This window comes from Megalobrama amblycephala, linkage group LG23 (assembly GCF_018812025.1).
Source record: "Megalobrama amblycephala isolate DHTTF-2021 linkage group LG23, ASM1881202v1, whole genome shotgun sequence".
Classification (NCBI taxonomy): domain Eukaryota; kingdom Metazoa; phylum Chordata; class Actinopteri; order Cypriniformes; family Xenocyprididae; genus Megalobrama; species Megalobrama amblycephala.
Window position 1 is genome coordinate 1,535,859 of NC_063066.1, and position 22,344 is coordinate 1,558,202.

Consider the following 22,344-nt stretch of genomic DNA (forward strand, 5'->3'; position numbering starts at 1 on the left):
CGGTGTCCAATCCCAAAGTTGCCCCTTCTTTTTCAAATTATTCAAGGGAGCAGTGGTATCTGCAAAGTGGGGAATAAACTTATGATACCACCCCACCATGCCAATAAAGCGATGTCAACTCTTCAAATTACTGGGGCAAGGGTAATCCAAAATTGCCTTCACTTTCTCTGGATCAACCTCCACCCCATTACCTGAAACCACATGCCCCAAAAACACTATCTGGGACATGAAAAAATGACACTTTTTGACATTTAACGTAAGGTTAGCTACATGAAGCTTCTGAAAAACAGCCTCCAGATCTTGTAAATGCTGCTCTGGTGTCTGTGAAAAACAATCACATCATCGATATACACAAAGCATACTGTCTCTTTCAACTCACCAAGGATATTTTCCATAAGCCGCTGGAAGGTGGCACCAGCGTTTCGCAGCCCAAATGGCATAACCTTAAATTGGAATAGTCCCTGAGGTGTTATCACAGCTGTCTTTTTCTTACTGCCCTCATCCATCGAAAAGTCCCATCCTTCTTTGGTACCAAAACAGCAGGGGAAGCCCATGCTGATGATGATGCCTCAATAACACCCTCTTGCAGCATCTTTTGAATATGCTCCATTACAATTATCTGTTTCTGCGGGGATACCCTATAAGCTCTTTGTCACACTGGTACCTCATCAGTAGTTAGAATCTTATGTGATGTAATATCAGTTTTCCCTCTTTGCTCAGTCCACACTGACGACCAGCAATGGTCTCACAATTTTAGGCTGTACATTCAAAAGTGGGCATGAAGCTTGCTGAGATATCGACTCCTGGACTGCATAATAAAAATTCACTTGAGATACTTAAAAACTCATTCTCCTTCTTAATTCTTTCCCACAAACCTTTGCGCATCAATGAATATGTACATCCTGTATCGAACACAGCATCTCCCTTGAACCCTCTAATTCCAATGGGCACAACCAAAAGGTCGGGAATTGCTGAAACAATGGCCACATCAGCATCCCTTCCCCTATCATGTCCCTTTTTCCCCATCTTCCTCAAAGAAGGATCCACACCAGTAGACTGCACTCTGGACCAGTACCCTTTGGTATTGCTCCAATCTTTCTCAATCAAGGAGCCTATTTTGACCAACTGCTCAACAGGTATCAAACCTCTTAACCCTCAGGGGTCTGAGGATTTTTGGGGCCCTGGAGAAGTTTTGACATGCCCTGACATTTGTGCTTTTTTCAGTTGTTCATAAACATATTAATGGAAAAAGTGTCATTACACTGTATTCAGCACAAACTAGGCTACAATAATATGTGAGGAACATGTATGTACATGTTTGTGTTTTTGAAGGAATAACGTTTATGCGTGGTTATTGAAAAAAACAAAAAACTTAAGTCACTGAAATAAGGCCAAAAAATATATATTAAAACTGTGTTCACAAGGATTCTGGGTATTGGAGGTTGTAGACTAGAGTTTTTGCTTCAGAATGAAGTAAAAATTATCCTTCCTACTCCTTCATATAAAACAATGGAGAGATTTTAATTTTCTAAGACACTTTTGGTCAAGAAACACAGTATGCATGGAGGCGTGAATCCTCATGTATAATGGGTGATTCTCACCTGAGAAGACAAAAGAATTGAATAATAATGACCTGAAATGACTTGCATATTAATGAGGCCTTTCAGTCAGGTAGGCTGTGAAAAAAACCCTCTGTGATCATGCTGATAACAGGATTAAAGTCCACTCAGGACAAAAAAAAAACATGATTTTTGTGATCTCGTGCATGCACGTATTATTGCACATGATATGAAGAAAATTTTGTATAGGCCTATGTTAAATTACACTACCAGTCAAAAGATTGAACACATTGCCATTATAATGTTTTTAAAAGAAGTCTCAAGTCTCTAACCAAATAATGGTTTTCTATTTTAATATACTTTAAAATATAATGTATTTCTGTGATGCAAAGCGTCTGAACATTCCTACCTCTAGGGCATTTCATATAGGCTACTATATTTGTTATATTATAGAGCCTAAATGTTGATGTGCAGTTGACAAACTATCTAAGACTCAAGCTTCACATTTTGACTCTTAAAATCTTATATTAACCACAATTTCTTAATATGCATAAAAGCATACACATTTGGAGAAATATTGATGGATTCTCATATGTTTATATCAATTTTCTATACAGAGGAGTAATATTTATTATTCTATATTTATTGTCATCATTATGAGCGCTGGATGCTGTGTTTTTAGCTAATTCATACTTGCAGCCGGAGGGCGCTCTGCCACTTTTGTCCACAAATGCCTCAGTAAAAGAAGAGGCATATCATGTGACAATCAAGGAACTAACAGAGGCCAGAGATCGCTAAATATGGCTATTCAAAACACTTTTCAAGACAATAAATACACGATTGAGATGATGAATGCATGTATTGACTGAATTTGTGTCTGAATAGCGCTGGCTCCGTGGGCGTGGCCGCATTAGCGGATAATGAGCTGAATCACAGACTTCTGACATGGCTCTCTTTTCATACAGATTACATAAACACAGAAGGTTTGTTTTCGATTTGACTTATATGATTTAAAACCTGACATCTTAACGTTTTTTTAGACATAAGTGTAATTTTTTTGTCATTAGTATTCACTAAGTTACAGTTCATTTTCTAAGAACTATCAGATTGGAGTTCGTTCAGAGGGAGACGAGAGATCACGCATCATGTTAGTTTTCTTTATTTTACAAAAAGCACAACATTTTGTTGTTACTCTGAGTGTACACAAATGAAAGAAGATATTCCACAGATTAAAATAATGTATAACTCTTAATTGTATGTGCAACATTGACAGAGTATTTTGAGTCTCTTTCACACTGATAAGAAAAAAACCACGGTGGTATCGCCGGCGATACCGTCAGACCTCAGAGTGTTAACCCACTGGCCAATCTGGGGTTACAAGCATTAAGAATATGCCTGACCATTTCTTCTTCTGACATATTTGGTCGCCACTTTAAACACAGTGCTCGGTAATCATATGCAAAATCCCTCAAACACTGTGTTGGGGCCTGTACCGTTGTTCGCAATTGTCCTCAATCTCAGCTTCATAGTCCATAGGCAGAAACGCTTCTAAAAAACTTTTCTTAAAATCTTCCCATGTGTTAATCTTAGCACACGTTGCCAACCACCAACTTCGGGCTGGTCCTTTCAACACAGTATTCAACGTACCTAATAACTCTTGATCGCTCATTGGCCGAAGAGACAAAAAACTCTCACACTGTTCAATAAAACCTGTAACATCAACAGACTCCCTTGAATCACGTCAGTTTCAAGATGGCGCCGGTGTCTATGGCATGCCGTCTGTCTCTGTCTCCGCGTTGTCTTCTCAGTTTGTTATTTGCTATTGCTTTGTTTATTTGTATATGTTGTCGAGATATCTCTGCCTTGCTCGTCTATGATCGCCAAACACTTTATAATTTTAGAACTAATAAAGATACCATGTCTGGAAGATATGTGTCGGGAAACCACCAGACTACGGGCCTTCCACCCTTCCTGGCAGATATACCGGCGTTTTTGCGCGGATCACCATATGTTATTCCTCGCAAGAAGCGTTGGAGACGACGGGGGAAGCGTGGAGGTGTCCTTGTCAGATTCAAGGCTTACCTGGTGTCCACATCTGTGACGGCACGTCATGATGGATCTTACGTTCCTGCTGCTCGGTGTTCGCTGGAAATGAGAGGGAGGTGGCTTCGTCCTGTCTTCCCGACGGTGACTTCCGAGGCCGACCTGTCACCTGTGTCTTCTCCTCCTATGCGAGTTCGGGTCCGGGTCCGCAGAAGTGGTGTGGATTCTTCGAACTTTCGCCCGCTGAACCGTGCGGTGCCATCGGCCAGAGAGGATTACACCCTTCGTTTGGCTCTGATAAATGCTAGATCACTAGCTAATAAGACATTTTTGCTGAATGATTTTTTCACTTCATGTGAGCTGGATTTCATGTTTTTGACAGAAACCTGGCTACTGTATTTAAATCAGTTTTTCACTGTCGGGAGATAGCGGTAGACGCCTGCAACAGTTTTGAATTGCAGCTTTTTGAGACCAGTTTTTCCACGACTGTGTTATGTGCGGTGGTATATTGACCTCCAAAGTATAATAAGAATTTTATCCAGGATTTTGCAGAATTTGTGGCGGGGATTGCATTGAAATATGATCGTTTTTTAATTATTGGTGATTTTAACATACATGTGTGCTGTGAATCCAAACCTCTGGTTAAAGATTTTCTCCGTCTAATTGATTCATTTAATCTAACACAGTCAGTCACTGGTCCAACCCATGAAAAAGGGCATACTTTGGACCTTGTGTTGTCGTATGGTTTATGTATTACTATCAGTGAAATATGTGACACATGCATTTCAGACCACCTGCCTGTTTTATTTACTCTGGTTGTTCCCAATTCTGAGATTTCAACCTGTGCTTCTGCGCAACCCAGTGTGCGAGCAATTAACCCTTTAACTGCATCACAGTTTTCTAGTGTTTTTAAAGACTCATTGTTGTACAATCTTGATGACTGTAATCTCAGTGTAGAGGAATTCACGGTCTTATTTAACTCTACTTGTACTGAGATTTTAGACTCTCTTGCTCCGTTGAGGAAAAAACGTCCTAAAGTTCTGACAGAACCCTGGTTAAATGACATTACCCGCTCTCTCAGACGTGCCTGCAGAGTAGCTGAGAGAAAGTGGAAAAGAGATAAACTTAAAATCTTGTTCAAAAATGATGCAGGACGCATTATGTAAATATCAGAGAGCAGTTAAATCGGCTAAAACTAAATTTTTTTCTGACCTTGTAGCTTGTATTTAATTCTCTTGTTAACCCACGTGATTCAAATTGTATTGTGCCATCTTTAATATTATGTGAAAACTTTTTGAAGCATTTTGTGGACAAAATTGCTGGTCTCAGTTTTCCACCCTTTACGGTTATCAGTAACTCTCCTGATTTTTCCTTTTGCCCAGCTGTCTTTCAGCAGTTTGAGCCGGTTACATTCTCTTATCTTTTTGACATAGTTAAACAGCTACGTCTTACAAACTGCCCCCTTGACAGTATTCCTGCACGTTTGGCTAAAGATGTCTTTGACACTGTTGGGCCAAGCATTGTATCTTTGGTCAATATATCTCTCAGCTCAGGGTGTGTACCAGCTGTTTTTAAACATGCCGTGGTGCAACCACTACTAAAAAAGAATAACTTGGATCCTTCCATTTTGTCTAACTTTAGACCTATATCTAAACTCCCTTTTTTATCGAAAGTCTTGGAGAGAGTTGTTTTTAATCAACTTCAGTCATTTATCGATGAATTTAGAATTAATGAAAATTTTCAGTCTGGTTTTAAGCCCCGTCACAGTACAGAAACTGCTCTTTTAAGAGTTTCTAATGATCTTCTTTTAACTGTGGACTCTGGTAACTCTGCTGTTTTAGTCCTTTTGGATTTGACTGCGGCCTTTGATACGGTCAACCATTCTATTCTTTTATCTAGACTTAAACAGTGTGTCGGCATTAAGGGCATAGCCCTTAAATGGTTTCAATCATATTTGACTGACAGAAGTTTTTCTGTTCACCTTGGTGAATTTTCGTCATCTGCTGCCCCTCTTTTTTGTGGCGTCCCTCAAGGTTCAGTATTGGGCCCTATGTTGTTTTCTTTGTATATGCTGCCCTTGGGATATATTTTTAGAAAGCACAATATCACCTTCCACTGTTATGCAGATGATGTTCAGATTTATTTGCCTGTCAAAACTAATGACAAAGCTTCATTTTTGTCATTATTTAATTGCCTGAGAGATTTAAAAGTATGGTTGGATCAGAACTTTCTTTGTCTTAATGAAAATAAGACTGAGATTGTTGTATTTGGTCGTCCTGGGGATTTAAGTGCTTGTGTAGATGCACTTGGTAATTTGGGTTTATATGTTCGTCCATTTACCAAGAATCTCGGTGTGATTTTTGACAGTGCTTTTAAATTTGAAAAACAGATTAGTTCTGTTGTAAAATCCAGTTTCTTTCAACTGAGTCCACCTTAAAACGCATTTTGTGCAGCCATTTGAACTCGTGGAACACATAAGCAGAACACAGCAGTTCAGACATTTAAACTCCAGCCGCTTACCACACCAGCATAATAACACGTGCTCAGTCCAATGCGTTTGTTTCGCTGTCATTAGGACTCATAGAAAGAATAAGCAGAACACAGCGGTTCAAACATACAAACTCCCGCTGCTTACCACACCGGTACTTCTGACAGCGCAGCTCACTCATGGAAATAATGTTTACTCAGTCCAAAGTCCAAAACAGGGCCGACCCTTGACGAAGTGTTCCACGAAAAAGTGAACGCCAGTCCAGATTCACCAGGCATGAGCGGAACCGCGGCCTTCTTTAACTTGGTGTTCTCCCTATATATACCCAAGTCGACACAACAATCAACATGCTAGTTCCGCGTCACACTTTTCTTCCGCATCATATTATAAAACTTTGTTCCCATATCAAATATACAAAGTAAATATGACATGACATGCATACAAAATACATGAAAAATAAATATAAAAATAATGAAAAACAAAACAAAACATCATTCATGTATTCAATCATATGCAATTCAATCAGCCTCAGTTAATGGGCACCATTACAGTGTGACATGTTTCTTGTCAAAGTAAAAACACACTAGAGACAGAGACATTTCTCATCTGAGGCTGGACGCTGTGAGCTGAAGCTGAACACACTGATTTCAGCAGGAGTGCAGCGTTTTCCTACAATCTGAACAAGTCTATTTTCAAACTAAAATTATTCACTTCTACTGACACAGTTAATAAAGCAGGTGTTGTTGTAGAAAGCTTATTTTGTTCTCATACAAACCCTTTATTGCAATAAAGCTTAATGATAATTTCCTTTCATGAATATCTGAAAGGTTTGTTCATATCAGAGGTGAATGAAGATCTTTAATATCACAGTGATGTTTCCTCACCTCAGGACACAGTTTGAGTCTCGTAGCATGTCACTGAGCCGCTGCTTTGAGTCTCCTATCTTATTGTCACTCAGATCAAGATCTTTTAAAAACTGCAGTGCTTTTGATTCAGTCAAAGACTGAGTTAAAGAAGAAACATCTGTAATGCCACAGCCATGTAGACTAAAAAGACAAACAGGTGAAGAGAGATTATCTTACAAACAAATCATTAAGGTGAAGAATTTTACTCAAATATAATGTGAATTCGGGCTCTTCATGAGATATTGAGTATCAAGTGTTTTAGTTTAAACTGATGAAGTGATTTTCAGCATTTTGATTCTTGTATGTGAATGTTACTGACCTCAATCTCTCCAGTTTACAGTGTGAATCCTTCAGTACATCACATAGGTGCTTCACTCCTGTGTTTTCTAGTTTATTCCCGTTCAGGTTCAGCTCTCTCAGGTGTGATGGGTTTGATTTCAGACCTGAAGTCAGGATGAGACACTGTTCCTCTGTAAAACTGCAAACACTCAGACTGAAGACAGAAAGAGAAAATGACTCAAATCCATGTTCAGTTCATGTGTAAGTTAAATGAATCATTAATAAATGCCATACAGTCACTAATACAGCAGCAAAATCATGGAAACTTCATGATATGAACAAACCAAGACAGGAGCATTTGAGGACACTAGTTACAATCCAAGTCTGGATCCGTCCTCACTCCACAAATAAGTGAATTTATCACTGCAGATTAATATATAGGATCAATATAGAAACAATAGAAAAGTATACATTTAAATGGAGAGATTTCAGATGTTTAATGTAAGAAAATCTTGGTCATGAATCAATTTATTTTAAGTCATTTTAAAGTCTAGTTTACAACCTCTAAATACACATTTTGCTCAATAAATTAAGATTTAGTGAAAAGTACCATTAGTCCAGTATAACTGCAACTCTGTCAGAATAATCTACTGTCATTTGTTACGCTGTTTTTAGTCTGTTCTCACTTCTGTATTGTTTCAAAGATAAGATTTGTCAGATTTTAGCATATAAAACTATTTTACATCCACAAAGTTTCAAATGCTTTAAAGTTTAATGCTCTTTCTACTGATTCACATAACAAGCCGTTAACTAATAGTATTTCTGAATCTTTCTTCAGATGGAGAAACACAGAAAGTGCAGTGCTATAAATGATGTGACTTGAGTCCAGTTGTCTTAAACTAAACAGTGAACTTTAATCACACTGTAACTGCTGTACAGTATAATGATACTAACTCTAGTTTCTCCAGCTTGAATTGTGGGTTCATCAGTAGATCACTGAGGTTTTTCACTCCAGAGTCTCCTAGTTTATTCCAGCTCAGATCTAGCTCTCTCAGGTGTGATGGGTTTGATTTCAGAGCTGAAGTCACATCAGAACAACCTTCATCTGTCATATAACAGCAGCTTAACCTACATTAGGAGCAATGAGAAAAATAATCTCTTGTATTTTGTTCAGTATCAAAACACTTTCTTTCTTGTATGTGAATGTTACTGACCTCAGTCTCTCCAGTTTACAGTGTGAATCCTTCAGTACGTCACATAGGTGCTTCACTCCTGTGTTTTCGGTTTCATTCCCGCTCAGGTTCAGCTCTCTCAAGTGTGATGGGTTTGATTTCAGAGCTTTAGTCAGGATGAGACAATGTTTCTCTGTAATTCTGCATCCACTCAGACTGAAGACAGAAAGAGAAAAGAAAATAACTCAGATCTATGATGATCATCTTATTGAAGAGCTACAGCAGCATTTAGTTTCCAATAGTCTGTTCTAAAACCCAGTCCACTAGTTCTGTGTGCTGGAAGATACTGTTTCTTCTCTTTAATGTTTAACTATTTGATGCATCCCTTCTTTATTCTGTTGTAAAATCTAATTTCTGTATGTACACAATCAGTAAATTGTGTCAAATGCTTAAAATTTAACAATTACCTACTAGATAAAAAACTGTGACCAATAGGGAAAAACCCAGAAAATTCAGTTCTATAAACAATGTGACTTGAGTTCAGGTGTCTTAAAACCCTTTTGCAGTCTTCGGTCATTTCAGACCAGAGAATTTTGTTTTAAATTCTTAAAAATCACAGCTTCATCGGAATGGTAAGAAACTTGGTGACACTTGGAATGTGAACAGGCAAAATAAAAATTGAGGACATGATTCGAACAGGCTGTGTTGTCGTAAAAAAATACCAACCATAGGAAATGAATGGGAAATGGACAAAAATACGAAACTACAGAGAATTTTTGTGTGCACAATCTACAGTGCATCCAGAAAGTATTCACAGCGCTTCATTTTTTTTTAACATTTTGTTGTTACAGCCTTATTCCAAAAGGGATTAAATTAATTTTTTTCCCCTCAAAATTCTACAAACAATACCCCATAATGATAACATGAAATAAGTTTTTTTGCAATCTTTGCAAATTTATTAAAAAAAAAAAAAAAAACAGGGGAAAAAACAAAACACACCACATGTACATAAGTATTTACAGCCTTTGCTCAGTACTTTGTTGAAGCACCTTTGGCACCAATTACAACCTTAAGTCTTTGAGTATGATTCTACAAGCTTGGCACACCTATTTTTGGGCAGTTTCTCCCATTCTTCTTTGCAGGACCTCTCAAGCTCCATCAGGATGGATGGGGAGCGTCGGTGCACAGCCATTTTCAGATCTCTCCAGAGATGTTTAATCGGGTTCAAGTCTGGGCTCTGGCTGGGTCACTCAAGGACCTTCACAGAGTTGTCCCGTAGCCACTACTTTGTTATCTTGGCTGTGCACTTAGGGTTGTTGTCCCATTGGAAGATGAACCGTTGCCCCAGTCTGAGGTCCAGAGTGCTCTGGAGCAGGTTTTCATCAAGGATGTCTCTATACATTGCTGCATTCATCTTTCCCTTGATCCTTACAAGTCTCTCAGTTCCTGCCGCTGAAAAACATCCCCACAGCATGATGCTGCCACCACCATGCTTCACTGTAGGGATGGTATTGACCAGGTGATCAGCAGTGCCTGGTTTCCTCCAGACATGACGCTTGCTATTCAGGCCAAAGAGTTCAATCTTTGTTTCATCAGACCAGAGAATTTTGTTTCTCATGGCCTGAGATTCCTCCAGGTGGGCTGTCATGTGACTTTTACTGAGGAGTGGCTTCCATCTGGCCACTCTAGTCTGATTGGTGGAGTGCTGCAGAGATGGTTCTTCTTCTGGAAGGTTCTCCTCTCTCCACAGAGAAACGCTGGAGCTCTGTCAGAGTGACCATCAGGTTCTTGATCACCTCCATGACTAAGGCCCTTCTCCCCCGATCGCTCAGTTTGGCCGGGCGGCCCGCTTAGGAAGAGTCTCTGTGGTTCCAAACTTCTTCTATTTACAGATGATGGAGGCCACTGTGCTCATTGTGACAGTCAATGCTGCAGAAATTTTTCTGTACCATTCACCAGATCTGTGCCTCAATACAATCCTGTCTCGGAGGTCTACAGACAATTCCTTGGACTTCATGTCTTGGTTTGTGCTCTGATATGCACTGTTAACTGTGGGAACTTATATAGACAAGTGTGTGCCTTTCCAAATCATGTCCAATCAACAGAATTTACCACAGTCCATTCAAGTTGTAGAAACATCTCAAGGATGATCAGTGGAAACAGGATGTACCTGAGCTCAATTTTGAGCTCAGGCTCAGGTAAACTTCTTTCACATTGCCATTATAGGGTATTGTTTGTAGAATTTTGAGGAAAAATGTAATTTAATCGCTTTTGGAATAAGGCTGTAACATAAAATGTGGCAAAAGTGAAGTGCTGTAAATACTTTGCGGATACACTGTACAAATCGGTCACAATACTGAAAAAAAGTACACAGCAGTGAAGGGATGACACTATAAAACATCGAGAATGTGATATAGACATATCCACTCACACACGGACGCATACACACACACACACACCTATGAACCACTTTGTCTGTAACTCAGAGCAAAGTTTTGAGAATATGTGAAATCCATTCAATAATTCAGTCATAATGCAGAAAAAGCTCACAGCAGTGAAGGGGTGACACTCTAAAACATCAAGGCTGTGAAATAAACACACTCATTCACACACACACACAAACACACACACACACACACACACACCTATGAACTGCTCTCTGTAACACAGAGCAAAGTTTTGAGAATATATAAAATCAATTCAATAATTCAGTAATAATGCAGAAAAAAGCTCACAGAGGTGATGTGGTGTCACAGAGTGACACTAAAACATCAAGGGTGCAAAACAGACACACTGGAAATTAACGGGAAATCTGCAACAAACAGCAATGAGAAGCGAGCGCTGCCTCTTGGGTTTGTTAGTGCACTTGGAAGCTCAGGCTTGTTCCTTCGCACCGATCAGAGCATTCTTTTTTCTTTTTCTTTTTTTTTTTTTTTTTTGCAGGAGCTCTGTGCCAAGAGCATAAGTAGTAAAAAAAGAAATGCAGAAAAATCCAGTTTGCAGGAGACATTGCATAGTGATCTGTGACCTCTGCAACAATGCATACTGTAGGCTAGTTGTTATGTAGTTAGTTTAGTTATAGTAGTTAGTATGTAGTTATGTAGTAGGCCACATAAGATAAATATAGTTAGAATAGTATTTATAACTCATTTTATTATATTATTTTTATTTTTTTAATTTACTGTTTGATTATTATTATATGCTTCCTGATATTTTAGCTTGTTCAATATTTCTGTTTCCTTTTGATTACTGTTCTTTCCTTTTGTTAAAGTTCACTGACATTTTACAAAAAAAACAAAACTTTTCACTGAAAACTGTACACATAATGCGTTATGATTGAACGAAATGCATTTTTTAATATAAAATTCTGAATAAAAAATTGGCAACAAAATGCTTCCTTGAGTTCTCGTTCTAGCACGATGTTCAGGTTTGACTGTAATAATAAAATAAAATAAACACTTCAAATCACTATTTCTAACAAAAAATATCTAAAACTTGGGAAAAAAACTTTAAAAAAAAAAAACGTAACTTTTTTAATGAAAAAAGTCTTATTTTTATATTATTTTCTATGGGAAAACTGTACCACTAAACTCTCTCAAAATGCAAAAGAAAAAAATATGATTGAACAAAAATGTATTACAATGATTTTACTGAAAAAATAAGAAGTTACATTTCAGGGGTTGGGTCACATTTGATCGCTAAGACCATGAGTGTGATTCACAAATAAGAACCGCACAACTAAACTTTAATCACACTGTAACTGCTGTACATTATAATGATACTAACTGTAGTTTCTCCAGCTTGAATTGTGGGTTCATCAGTAAATCACTGAGGTTTTTCACTCCAGAGTCTCCTAGTTTATTCCCGCTCAGGTTCAGCTCTCTCAGGTGTGATGGGTTTGATTTCAGAGCTGAAGTCAGAGCAGAACAACCTTTATCTGTCATATCACAGTAGCTTAACCTACATTAGCAGAGAGAGAACGCAGGAAATAAGAGAAAAGAAAAGAACTCTTTATTCTGTAAAGTCACATCATCTTTATAATTAAATAAAACAGATGAATTGAGATAATCTTCATTTCACCAGATCACAAAATATTAAGATGAAGAATTTTACACAAATATAATGTGAACTCAGGCTCTTTATGAGATATTGAGTATAAAGTGTTTTAGTTTAAACTGTTAAAGTGATTTTAAGCATTTTGATTCTTGTATGTTAATGTTACTGACCTCAATCTCTCCAGTTTACAGTGTGAATCCTTCAGTACATCACATAGGTGCTTCACTCCTGTGTTTCCTATTATATTCACACTGAGATCCAGCTCTCTCAGGTGTGATGGGTTTGATTTCAGAGCTGAAGTCACATCAGAACAACCATTTTCTGTCATATCACAGTAGCTTAACCTACATTAGGAGAAATGAGAAAAATAAACACTTTATTCTGTTTTGTTCAATATCAAAACACTTTTTATTTCTTGTATGTGAATGTTACTGACCTCAATCTCGCCAGTTTACAGTGTGAATCCTTCAGTACGTCACATAAGTGCTTCACTCCTGTGTTTTTTATTTTATTCCCGCTCAGGTCCAGCTGTCTCAGGTGTGATGGGTTTGATTTCAGAGCTTTAGTCAGGATGAGACACTGTTTCTCTGCAATACTGCATTCACTCAGACTGAAGAGAAAAAGAGAAAAGAAAATGACTCAGATCTATGATGATCCTATTATTGAAGAACTAAAGCAGGCTTTAAGTTTCCAATAGTCTGTTTTGAAACCCAGCCCATTAGTTTTGTATGCTGGAAGATACTGTTTATTCTCTTTCATTTTTCAACTATTTGATGTAACCCTTCTTCATTCTTTTGTAAAAGTAGATTTCCGCATGAACACAATCAGTAAATTGTCAAATGCTTAAAATTAAACAATTACCTCTTAGATAAAAAAAAAACTGTGTGACCAATAGAGAAAAACCCAGAAAGAACTTTAATCACACTGCAACTGCCTGCAGTATAATGATACTAACTGTAGTTTCTCCAGCTTGAATTGTGGGTTCATCAGTAGATCACTGAGGTTTTTCACTGCAGAGTCTCCTAGTTTATTCCTGCTCAGGTTCAGCTCTCTCAGGTGTGATGGGTTTGATTTCATAGCTGAAGTCAGAGCAGAACAACCTTCATCTGTCATATAACAGAAGCTTAACCTACATTAGCAGACAGAGAGAGAGAGAGAGAGAGAGAGAGCAGAAAATAAGAGAGAAGGCTGGATTATTTTTGTTTGCTTTTAGTTTTAGTTTATATTATTTCCTGGAAGAATCATAAATTATGCTCCAACAGTCCAAACGGTATCAGATCAATATCAATTGTTTACTCTGCTCCCCATTTAGTTTTGACCAACACTTTAATTATATTCATAGCTTTAAGACATTTGTCTTTTACATGCAATCACATCATGGCACAAGCTGATTTGCCTCTACTGATCCTGCAGCCAATGAGATTGCTTGCTCAACATTTATATAGACTGGTCCAAACACGCTATCAGAGATCCTCTGTAACCCTCCACCTCCCTCAGCTCCACCTGCATAGATCTGCTACGGGACTTATGAATGTCCATTTATACAGCAACAGCAGCATATCTTACATGCTCACAGCAGCATGTCTGTGCATTTATTAGCAGTAGCAAGTCCATACTTTCTCTGCAGCAGCAGCAATAATCAACAGCAGCAGCAGCAGCAGCAGCACAGCAAGGCAAGGCAAGGCAATTTTATTTGTATAGCACATTTCATACACAATGGTAATTCAAAGTGCTTTACATAAAGAAGAATAATAAAGATAAAACATAAGGAATAACAGTAAAACAGATAATTTTGCTATCTGGATGGAAGAGCTAGGAAGTCTTAGGGAGTATTGTGTTGTTGTTGCCGTCAGAGTGGATCTAAACCTCACACGACAGGACCGCTCTCTAGCGACCTGTTAAGGCACTTCAAACTGATAAACAAAGTTTCAATCTCCTCTTTTGCCAAGACACCTCAAACTGCGCCACACAGCCCTAATCCCCCTTCCGGAGATATCTTATCTATGCAACACAGTTCAAATTTCCCCTTTGGAAATTTCCCCTTTGGAAAGTGTCCTGACTGTAATCCAGAGATATCTTAACCATCCATCACAGCTCAAATTTCCCCATGGTTTGTCCAAATTTACCAAATTTTAACCTAATCACAAATGCTTTCTTCCTAATTCTCCCAACTTTTTCAAACAGACAGCAGTATTTAAAATGCATTAAAAATATATAAAAGAAATAACAAGATAAAATACATTAAAATGAAATAAAAACAGGAAAAATTATTAAAAGAATAAAGAGATAATACATATAAAATAAAGTGCAATCAGTTCGGATATAGCACAGTGCTCAATCTGCAAATGCATAGGTAAAAAGATGTGTTTTGAGTCTTGATTTGAATGTGGCTACTGTTGGAGCACACCTGATCTCTTCTGGAAGCTGGTTCCAGCTGCGACTAGCGTAACAGCTAAAAGCAGACTCTCCCTGCTTTGAGTGAACCCTGGGTATTTCTAAGTGACATGATCCTGATGATCTGAGTGATCTGTTAGGTTTATATTCTGTGAGCATATCCGTAATGTATTGGGGTCCTAGGCCATTGAGTGATTTATAAACAAGTAACAGTACTTTAAAATCAATTCTAAATGCAACTGGAAGCCAGTGCAAGGACCTGAGGACTGGTGTGATGTGTTCATGTTTTCTGGTTCTGCTCAGAATCCTGGCAGCAGCGTTTTGTACGAGCTGCAGCTGTCTTATGGTCTTTTTGGGAAGACCAGTGAGGAGCCCATTACAGTAATCCACCCTGCTGGTGATGAAAGCATGAACAAGTTTCTCTAAGTCTTGACTGGAGACAAAGCATCTAATTCTTGCAATATTTTTGAGATGATAATATGCTGATTTAGTTATTGTCTTTACATGGCTACTGAAACTCATATCTGACTCCAAAATCACACCAAGATTCCTGACTTGATTTTTAGTTGCTTGACCCCTAGCATGAAGATATGTGTTCACTTTGAGAACTTCATCTTTGTTTCCAAACGCAATGACTTCAGTTTTGTCTTTGTTTAACCCTCTGGAGTCTGAGGCTGATTTGGGGCCTGGAGAAGTTTTGACATGCCCTGACATTTGTGCTTTTTTCAGTTGTTCATAAACATATTAATGACACAAGTGTCATTACACTGTATTCAGCACAAACTAGGCTACCATAATATGTGAGGAACATGTGTGTACATGTTTGTGTTTTTGAAGGAATAACGTTTATGCGTGGTTACTGAAAAAACAAAAAACTTAAGTCACTGATATAAGGCCAATAAAAGTATATTAAATCTGTGTTCACAAGACTTTTGGGTATTGAAGGTTGTAGACTAGAGTTTTTGCTTCAAAATTATGTAAAAATTATGCTGACTACTCTTTCATTTATAACAATATACTGATTTAGTTTTTGTAAGACACTTTTTGCCAAGAAACACGGTATGCGAGGAGGCGTGAATCTCCATGAATAATGGCTCATTCTCACCTGTGAAGACAAAAGAATTGAATAGTAATGACCTGAAAAGACTTGCATATTAATGAGGCATTTCAGTCAGGTAGGCTGTGAAAAAAAACTTCTGTGATGTCTCAAGCTCATCATGGTATATGAAACATACAGAAAAATTTTATTACAATATAAAATAATGGTTTTATATTATACTTTAAAATATAATGTATTTCTGTGATGCAAAGAGTCTGAATATAGGCTTTTAGTTTAAAAGCATGCACATTTGGAGAAATATAGGATTCTCATATGTTTATGTCAATTTTCTATACAGAGGAGTTATTTTTTATTTAATATTCATTGTTATCTCTATGAGCGCTGGTGTTTGCAATTCATACTGCAGCCGGAGGGCGCTCTGTGCATTTTAGTCCACAAATTCACCTAAGAAGAAGACGATATTCCATGAATGGTGTTTACCAATTCATACTACAGCCGGAGGGCGCTAAAGAAACAAAAACTCACTTAAAACTTATCAATAGAAGAAAACAAACAGGAATTTACTGAATGTCTTCCAGAGATCGCTAACCATGGCTTTTTCATCCAGATAAACAATTTTCAAGGCAATAAATACACGATTGAGATGATGAATGCATGTGTTGTCTCTGAATTTGCCTGTGAATAGCGCTGGCTCCGTGGGTGTGGCCGCATTAGTGGGTAATGAGCTGAATCACGGACTTCTGACATGGCTCTCGTTTCATACAGATTACATAAACACAGAATGTTTGTTTTCGATTTGACTTGCACGATTTAAAACCTGACATTTCAACGTTTTGTTAGACATAAGTATGAATTTTTTGTGATTAGTATTCACTAAGTTACACTTCATTTTCTGAGAACTATCAGATTGGACTTCGTTCAGAGGGAGATGAGAGATCACGCATCATGTTAGTTTTCTTTATTTTACAAAAAGCACAACATTTTGTTTTTACTCTGAGTGTATACAAATAAAAGGAGATATTCTATAGTTTCAATTGATGTATTACTTATGTTTCTATGACAAAAAATGACGGAGTATTTTAAGTCTGTTTTGCTGCAATGTGAAAAAAAACCTGCAAAACGCGCCGGCGCGTTTTTAGACCTCAGAGTGTTAACTGAAGGAAGTTTTGGCACATCCAATTTTTAATTTCATCAATGCATTGGTACAGGGAGTCAATGGGGCTGTAGTCGTTAGGTGATAGGGCAAGGTAAATCTGGGTGTCATCTGCATAGCTGTGATATGCAATTTGGTTCTTTCTCATTATTTGGCTCAGTGGTAGCATATATAGGTTGAACAGGAGGGGTGCAAGTATTGAACCTTGAGGGACTCCGCATGTCATGGATGTCCACTCAGACTTATGGTCACCGATACTCACATAATAACCTCTCCCTTCTAAGTATGACCTGAACCATTTAAGAACCATCCCAGAAAGCCCAACCCAGTTTTCCAGCCTGTCAAGAAGAATGTTGTGATCGACAGTGTCAAACGCAGCACTGAGGTCGAGTAGAACCAGCACTGATAATTTACCTGCATCTGTGTTTAGGCGAATATCATTTATTATCTTTATGAGTGCTGTCTCTGTGCTGTGATGCGGTCGGAAACCAGATTGAAAGTTGTCAAAGTACCCATTCAAACTTAAGAATTTGTTCAGCTGATTGAAAACAACTTTTTCAATGATCTTGCCTATGAAAGGAAGATTTGAGATTGGCCTGTAGTTGCTCAATATGGTGTTATCCAGATTGCTCTTTTTCAGGAGGGGCTTAACAACTGCAGTTTTCAGGGATTTTGGAAAAGTCCCAGAGAGAAGTGAGGCATTTACCACTTCTAGGAGATCTGCTTCTAAACAGTTAAACACGCTTTTGAAAAAAGATGTGGGAAGGGTGTCAAGGGCACAGGTTGATGTTTTAAGGTGCTGTACTATTTCTTCCAAAATTTTACCATCAATTGCTTCAAAAACAGACATAATGGCTACTTTCTGAGGTTGTGATCTGATCTGTTTTTCCCCAGTGCAGCTCAAGGATGTGCTGATCGCCTTTCTGATATTATTAATTTTCTCAGAGAAGAAGGAAGCAAACTCACAACATTTGCTGTCTGAGAGCATTTCACTGGGAATCTGACTTGGGGGGTTTGTTAGTCTCTCTACAGTAGCAAAAAGAGTGCGGGTGTTGTTTAAGTTTCTGTTTATAATATTTGAGAAGAAGGTCTGTCTAGCTTTCCCTAGTTCCACATTAAAAGCATGAAGGTTATCTTTATAGATGTTATAGTGGATTTCAAGTTTTGTCTTTCGCCACATCCGCTCAGCTTTTCTGCATTCTCTTTTCATATTTTGCACTGTTGTTGAGTTTCTCCACGGTGCTTTTTGCCTGCCACTCTTCTTCCTGACTTTCACAGGAGCAATGTTATCAATAACATTCTGTACTTTTGAGTTAAAAGAATCAAGGAGAAAATCAACAGAGTCTGCAGATATGCTTGGTGTTAAAGATATAGCCTTCATAAACAGAGCACTAGTATTCTCATTTAAGCATCGCTTTTTGACCGAGATAGATCTAGCTTCAACAGTCGGAGAGATCAATAGATCAAAGAAAATACAGAAATGATCAGATAGTGCTACATCCTTAATGACAATGGATGAAATGTTTAGACCCTTACTAATAATTAAATCTAGTGTATGTCCACGATTGTGTGTGGGTCCATGTACATGCTGAGTCAGATCAAAAGTATGCAAAACTGTTAGAATTTCTTTTGCCATATTGGATTCTGCATTTTCTATGTGGATGTTAAAGTCCCCATTAATAGCAAAACAGTCAAACTCTAAGGAAATTGCTGATAACAGTTCTGTAATGTCCTCCACAAAGGCTGGAGAATATTTTGGAGGCCTGTAAATGACTATAAGTAGAATGCGAGGAGCACCTTTTAACACAATACCCAAGTATTCAAAAGACAAGTAATCACCAAATGACACTTGCTTGCACTGATAGACATCTTTAAATATAGCGGCTACACCTCCACCTCTCCTAAAAGCTCTGCAGACACTCATAAAAGTAAAGTTAGGAGGGGCTGTTTCATTCAGGATTGTTGAACTGCAACTGTCTTCAAGCCATGTTTCATTTAGAAGCATAAAATCTAGATTGTTTGTGGTTATTAAGTCATTGACTAGAAATGATTTATTTTTAAGTGAACGGATGTTTAAAAGTGCTAACTTAACAGTCTTATTTTCTGTTTCTACAGTAATCTTAGTTTGACGTGTAATAGGCAGCAGATTAAATGGGTTTACCAAACGTTTTGAGAAGGCCTTAGGCTTTCTATTACGTAACAAAACAGAAATAGAGAAAGCAACAGGCACACTGGGTTCCCGCTTGTTCTGTAAACATTTGACAAAGTCACTGTTATCATAGCGGGGACCCGACACACATCACTGAGAGCTGTTATCAGTTGTTTTTGGTTCACCTAGAACAGACGGAGGAGGTTGAGGGCCCTGGCGTTGTGGCAGGGGCCGAAGAGCTCTCACAGGAGGAGGGGGAGGTCGAGCTGGGCCCACAGGCTTTGGTGGTTGTGGGGCTTGTCGCTTTTTCGTTGATATCTGGGGGCTCGCAGCAAAAGAATGGCAGAGTTTGGTTCCAGCATACACCAGTTCCTCCATTTTCTCTGAGAAGCACAGAAGAGGGGATGCTGGAGAGAGGGATAACGTGTCCGGTGAGAGAGGCTGTTGCTCTGGTGTTACAGGAGGCTGTAATATGTTGTCCTGGCTTCCCTGGCTGTTTTCCAGAAAGTCGTCCTTGGGTGCTGAATCTTGGAGAAGTTCTAATACGTCACTCTCTATCGGTGAGCTCTGTGGGCAGGGCTCAGTTGGGATTCTGTCCGTGAGCAGTGGTTGTTGTGGCTGCGTGGTGTTATCATTGTCCTTGTGGGATGTGTCAGCCGCATGTCCATTCAGCTGCTGAAATGAAGTCCTGTGGTTAGTTGCACTCTGTCCAGGTGTGTTTGTGCCATTCAGATTGAGTGGATTTGCACACACTGCTGAAGGATGATGAAGGGAGAAGTAGATATTGTCCTTTAGCACTCTTGAGCCCAGTTTGTTTGGGTGCAGGCCATCATGTGTGAACAACTGTCTCTGACTCCAGAAAAGATTGAAGTTGTCAATAAAATTCAGTCCATTTAAGTTGCAGGTATTTTGCAGCCATGTGTTAAGACCAAGCAACCGTGTAAATCTATTTGTTCCTCTTGCTGGGAGTGGTCCACTGATGAACGACTGAACTTTTAGTCTTCTGAGCATTTCAAAAAGTTCATTGAAATCCCTTTTAAGGAGTTCTGACTGCTCCTTCCGAATATCATTCTTCCCCACATGGATGATTAGTCGGTTTGCAGTTTTATATTTCATCAGAATGCTCTTAAGTTCCCTGTTTACATCAGAAACTGTTGCTTGTGGAAGGCAGCATGTAGTTGTATCCCTGCTGCTAATGTTTCTGATAATAGAGTCACCCACTATCAGAGTCCTGGGCTCAGCTGCTCTCTGAGCTGAGTGCCGCTGTCTGCTCAACCTTGAGCGGCAGTTAGCATCGGTGTTAGCTGCTGGCTGATTTGATCTGTGTCCGATCATGTTTGGGGATTCCTCACCCACATTCATTAACACTTCAAATCTGTTCTCCAGATGTATTGGCGGTGGTAGGGAGCTAGTGTTTGGGGTAGAGGATGCTACTGCAAAATGTGATACTTGTGACAATCTGATGTCTCGAGTGCCTTTGGGTCTCGCTCCCTGTTTGTGCCATCGATTAGTATGTTGATCAATTACGGCACTCAGTATGGCCTGATTAGGAGCGTTAGATTCATGGGACTCACCGACTGTGTGCTGAGGACGTCCATGACGAAGCTCTGTTGTTTGTTCCGTCTGGTTTGGTAGTCCCGCAAGTAACTTTGTTTCAAGAACTGCAATCCTTTGTAGAAGTCTGTGGCAGTTTGTGCAGCAGGTAGATTCTTCAACCAGAGGAGGCATATTATTTCTAATCTTTTTGGATGTAGGCGGCTGTGTTTTCCCTTCTCCGGAATGTAAGCTGATGGTTCCCGTCAGTGGGAGGCTGGTTGGATAAATATTCCCCTTTTTTGTAGCAATTCTTCCAGTTAAAAGTTTGTTGGTGCCAAGATTTGCCGTTTGAGCACTGTGCTGTTTGCTGTATTTAAAATTAGGAGATAAAATATAAAAGCAATAGAGCAAAGCGCAGAGCTGTAAGCAAGAGCGTCCGAACAGTAGCGAAGCAGGAAGTGCAATTCTTGGTGCACATCTAGTCCACCAAGTCCAAAAACATTAACATTGCTAAAACCTATTCCAAGAGTTGTCATGATTGAAGTATATTTAAAAGTAAAAAATATCTAAAAAATGTCTTCTGTTGTAACAAAACTTACCTCAGTATCTCCAATTTACACTTTATATTCTTCAGTCCAGTGCAGAGCAGCTTCACTCCTGAATCCTGCAGATTATTATTGTTCATGTTCAGCTGTTTCAGATTGGTATCTGTCACAATCATTTAGCCTACAAGACAAATAAGTTACATCACAGAATTAGATGGAACATTTTTATATACAAATATTAAATATATTTTCCACTACTTTATTTTTTATTTTTTTTTACATAAATAGTATAATATATATAATATATGTGACCCGTCACGGAAACCAGGGACACAAGTCGGCAGCATAACTATTGAGCAAACTGAGAAAGAAGCGTTTTTTTTTCAAAATTGGTGATTTTCGTTTTTTTTGCAGAATCTGTTAGTTGAGATCACGAAGAAGCATCTCCGTGTTTTAGGTAGCAGTATTGGTTTATTTAAAAGCGTACATTTTGAGGTTGAAATCGGCTTGTTTTTCTGGGATTCTATCTCACAGTAGGGGCGTGTCATTGTCTGTGTGTATTTCCATACTGGAATCGGATACGCAGGCTTTTGTTTTTTTTGTTATTGCCGCTGCCCTCCAAGGGAAGCGTGGCTACTTATTTATGCAGCGCTCTGGCCGGCTCTAGCTGATATCAAAATTTAATGAAGATGGACGCCGCAAAGAATATCGCAGACGAGCTGAACCGTGGCCGTTACACCGAAAATGTTTTGAAGTACAACATACGGCTGGATTCTTTAGCTGCGGAAAAAAGAGTGGCAGGACATGCAAATTATTGGACATTTAGAGGCAAACAGACGCATAGTAGTGCAAACTTCGGAGATGGTTACATCCACAAAGAAGACCCCGACAAAGAGAAAGTGTGCCCGAACAACTTATTTCATTGGAGGCAACGAGATCTTTTCTGTTTCTTATGGGGTGAGTTTCCATAAACATCAAAGTTTGACGTTTTGTGTTCATTCTAAG

General features: G+C 38.7%; 1 protein-coding gene across 1 annotated transcript in view; it reads right to left on the minus strand.

Moving 5' to 3' along the window:
* Nucleotides 1-13,615, minus strand: part of LOC125259490 (ribonuclease inhibitor-like) — a 148,662-nt gene extending 135,047 nt beyond the window's left edge. Inside the window, exons 1-4 of the mRNA XM_048177141.1 lie at nt 13,458-13,615; nt 12,233-12,406; nt 7,315-7,488; nt 6,975-7,136 (exon numbers count right to left, since the gene is read on the minus strand). Of these exons, the coding sequence (XP_048033098.1) occupies nt 6,975-7,136; nt 7,315-7,488; nt 12,233-12,406; nt 13,458-13,615 (668 nt within the window). The remainder of the gene's footprint in view (nt 1-6,974; nt 7,137-7,314; nt 7,489-12,232; nt 12,407-13,457) is intronic.
* Between the last annotated feature and the right edge of the window lie 8,729 nt (nt 13,616-22,344).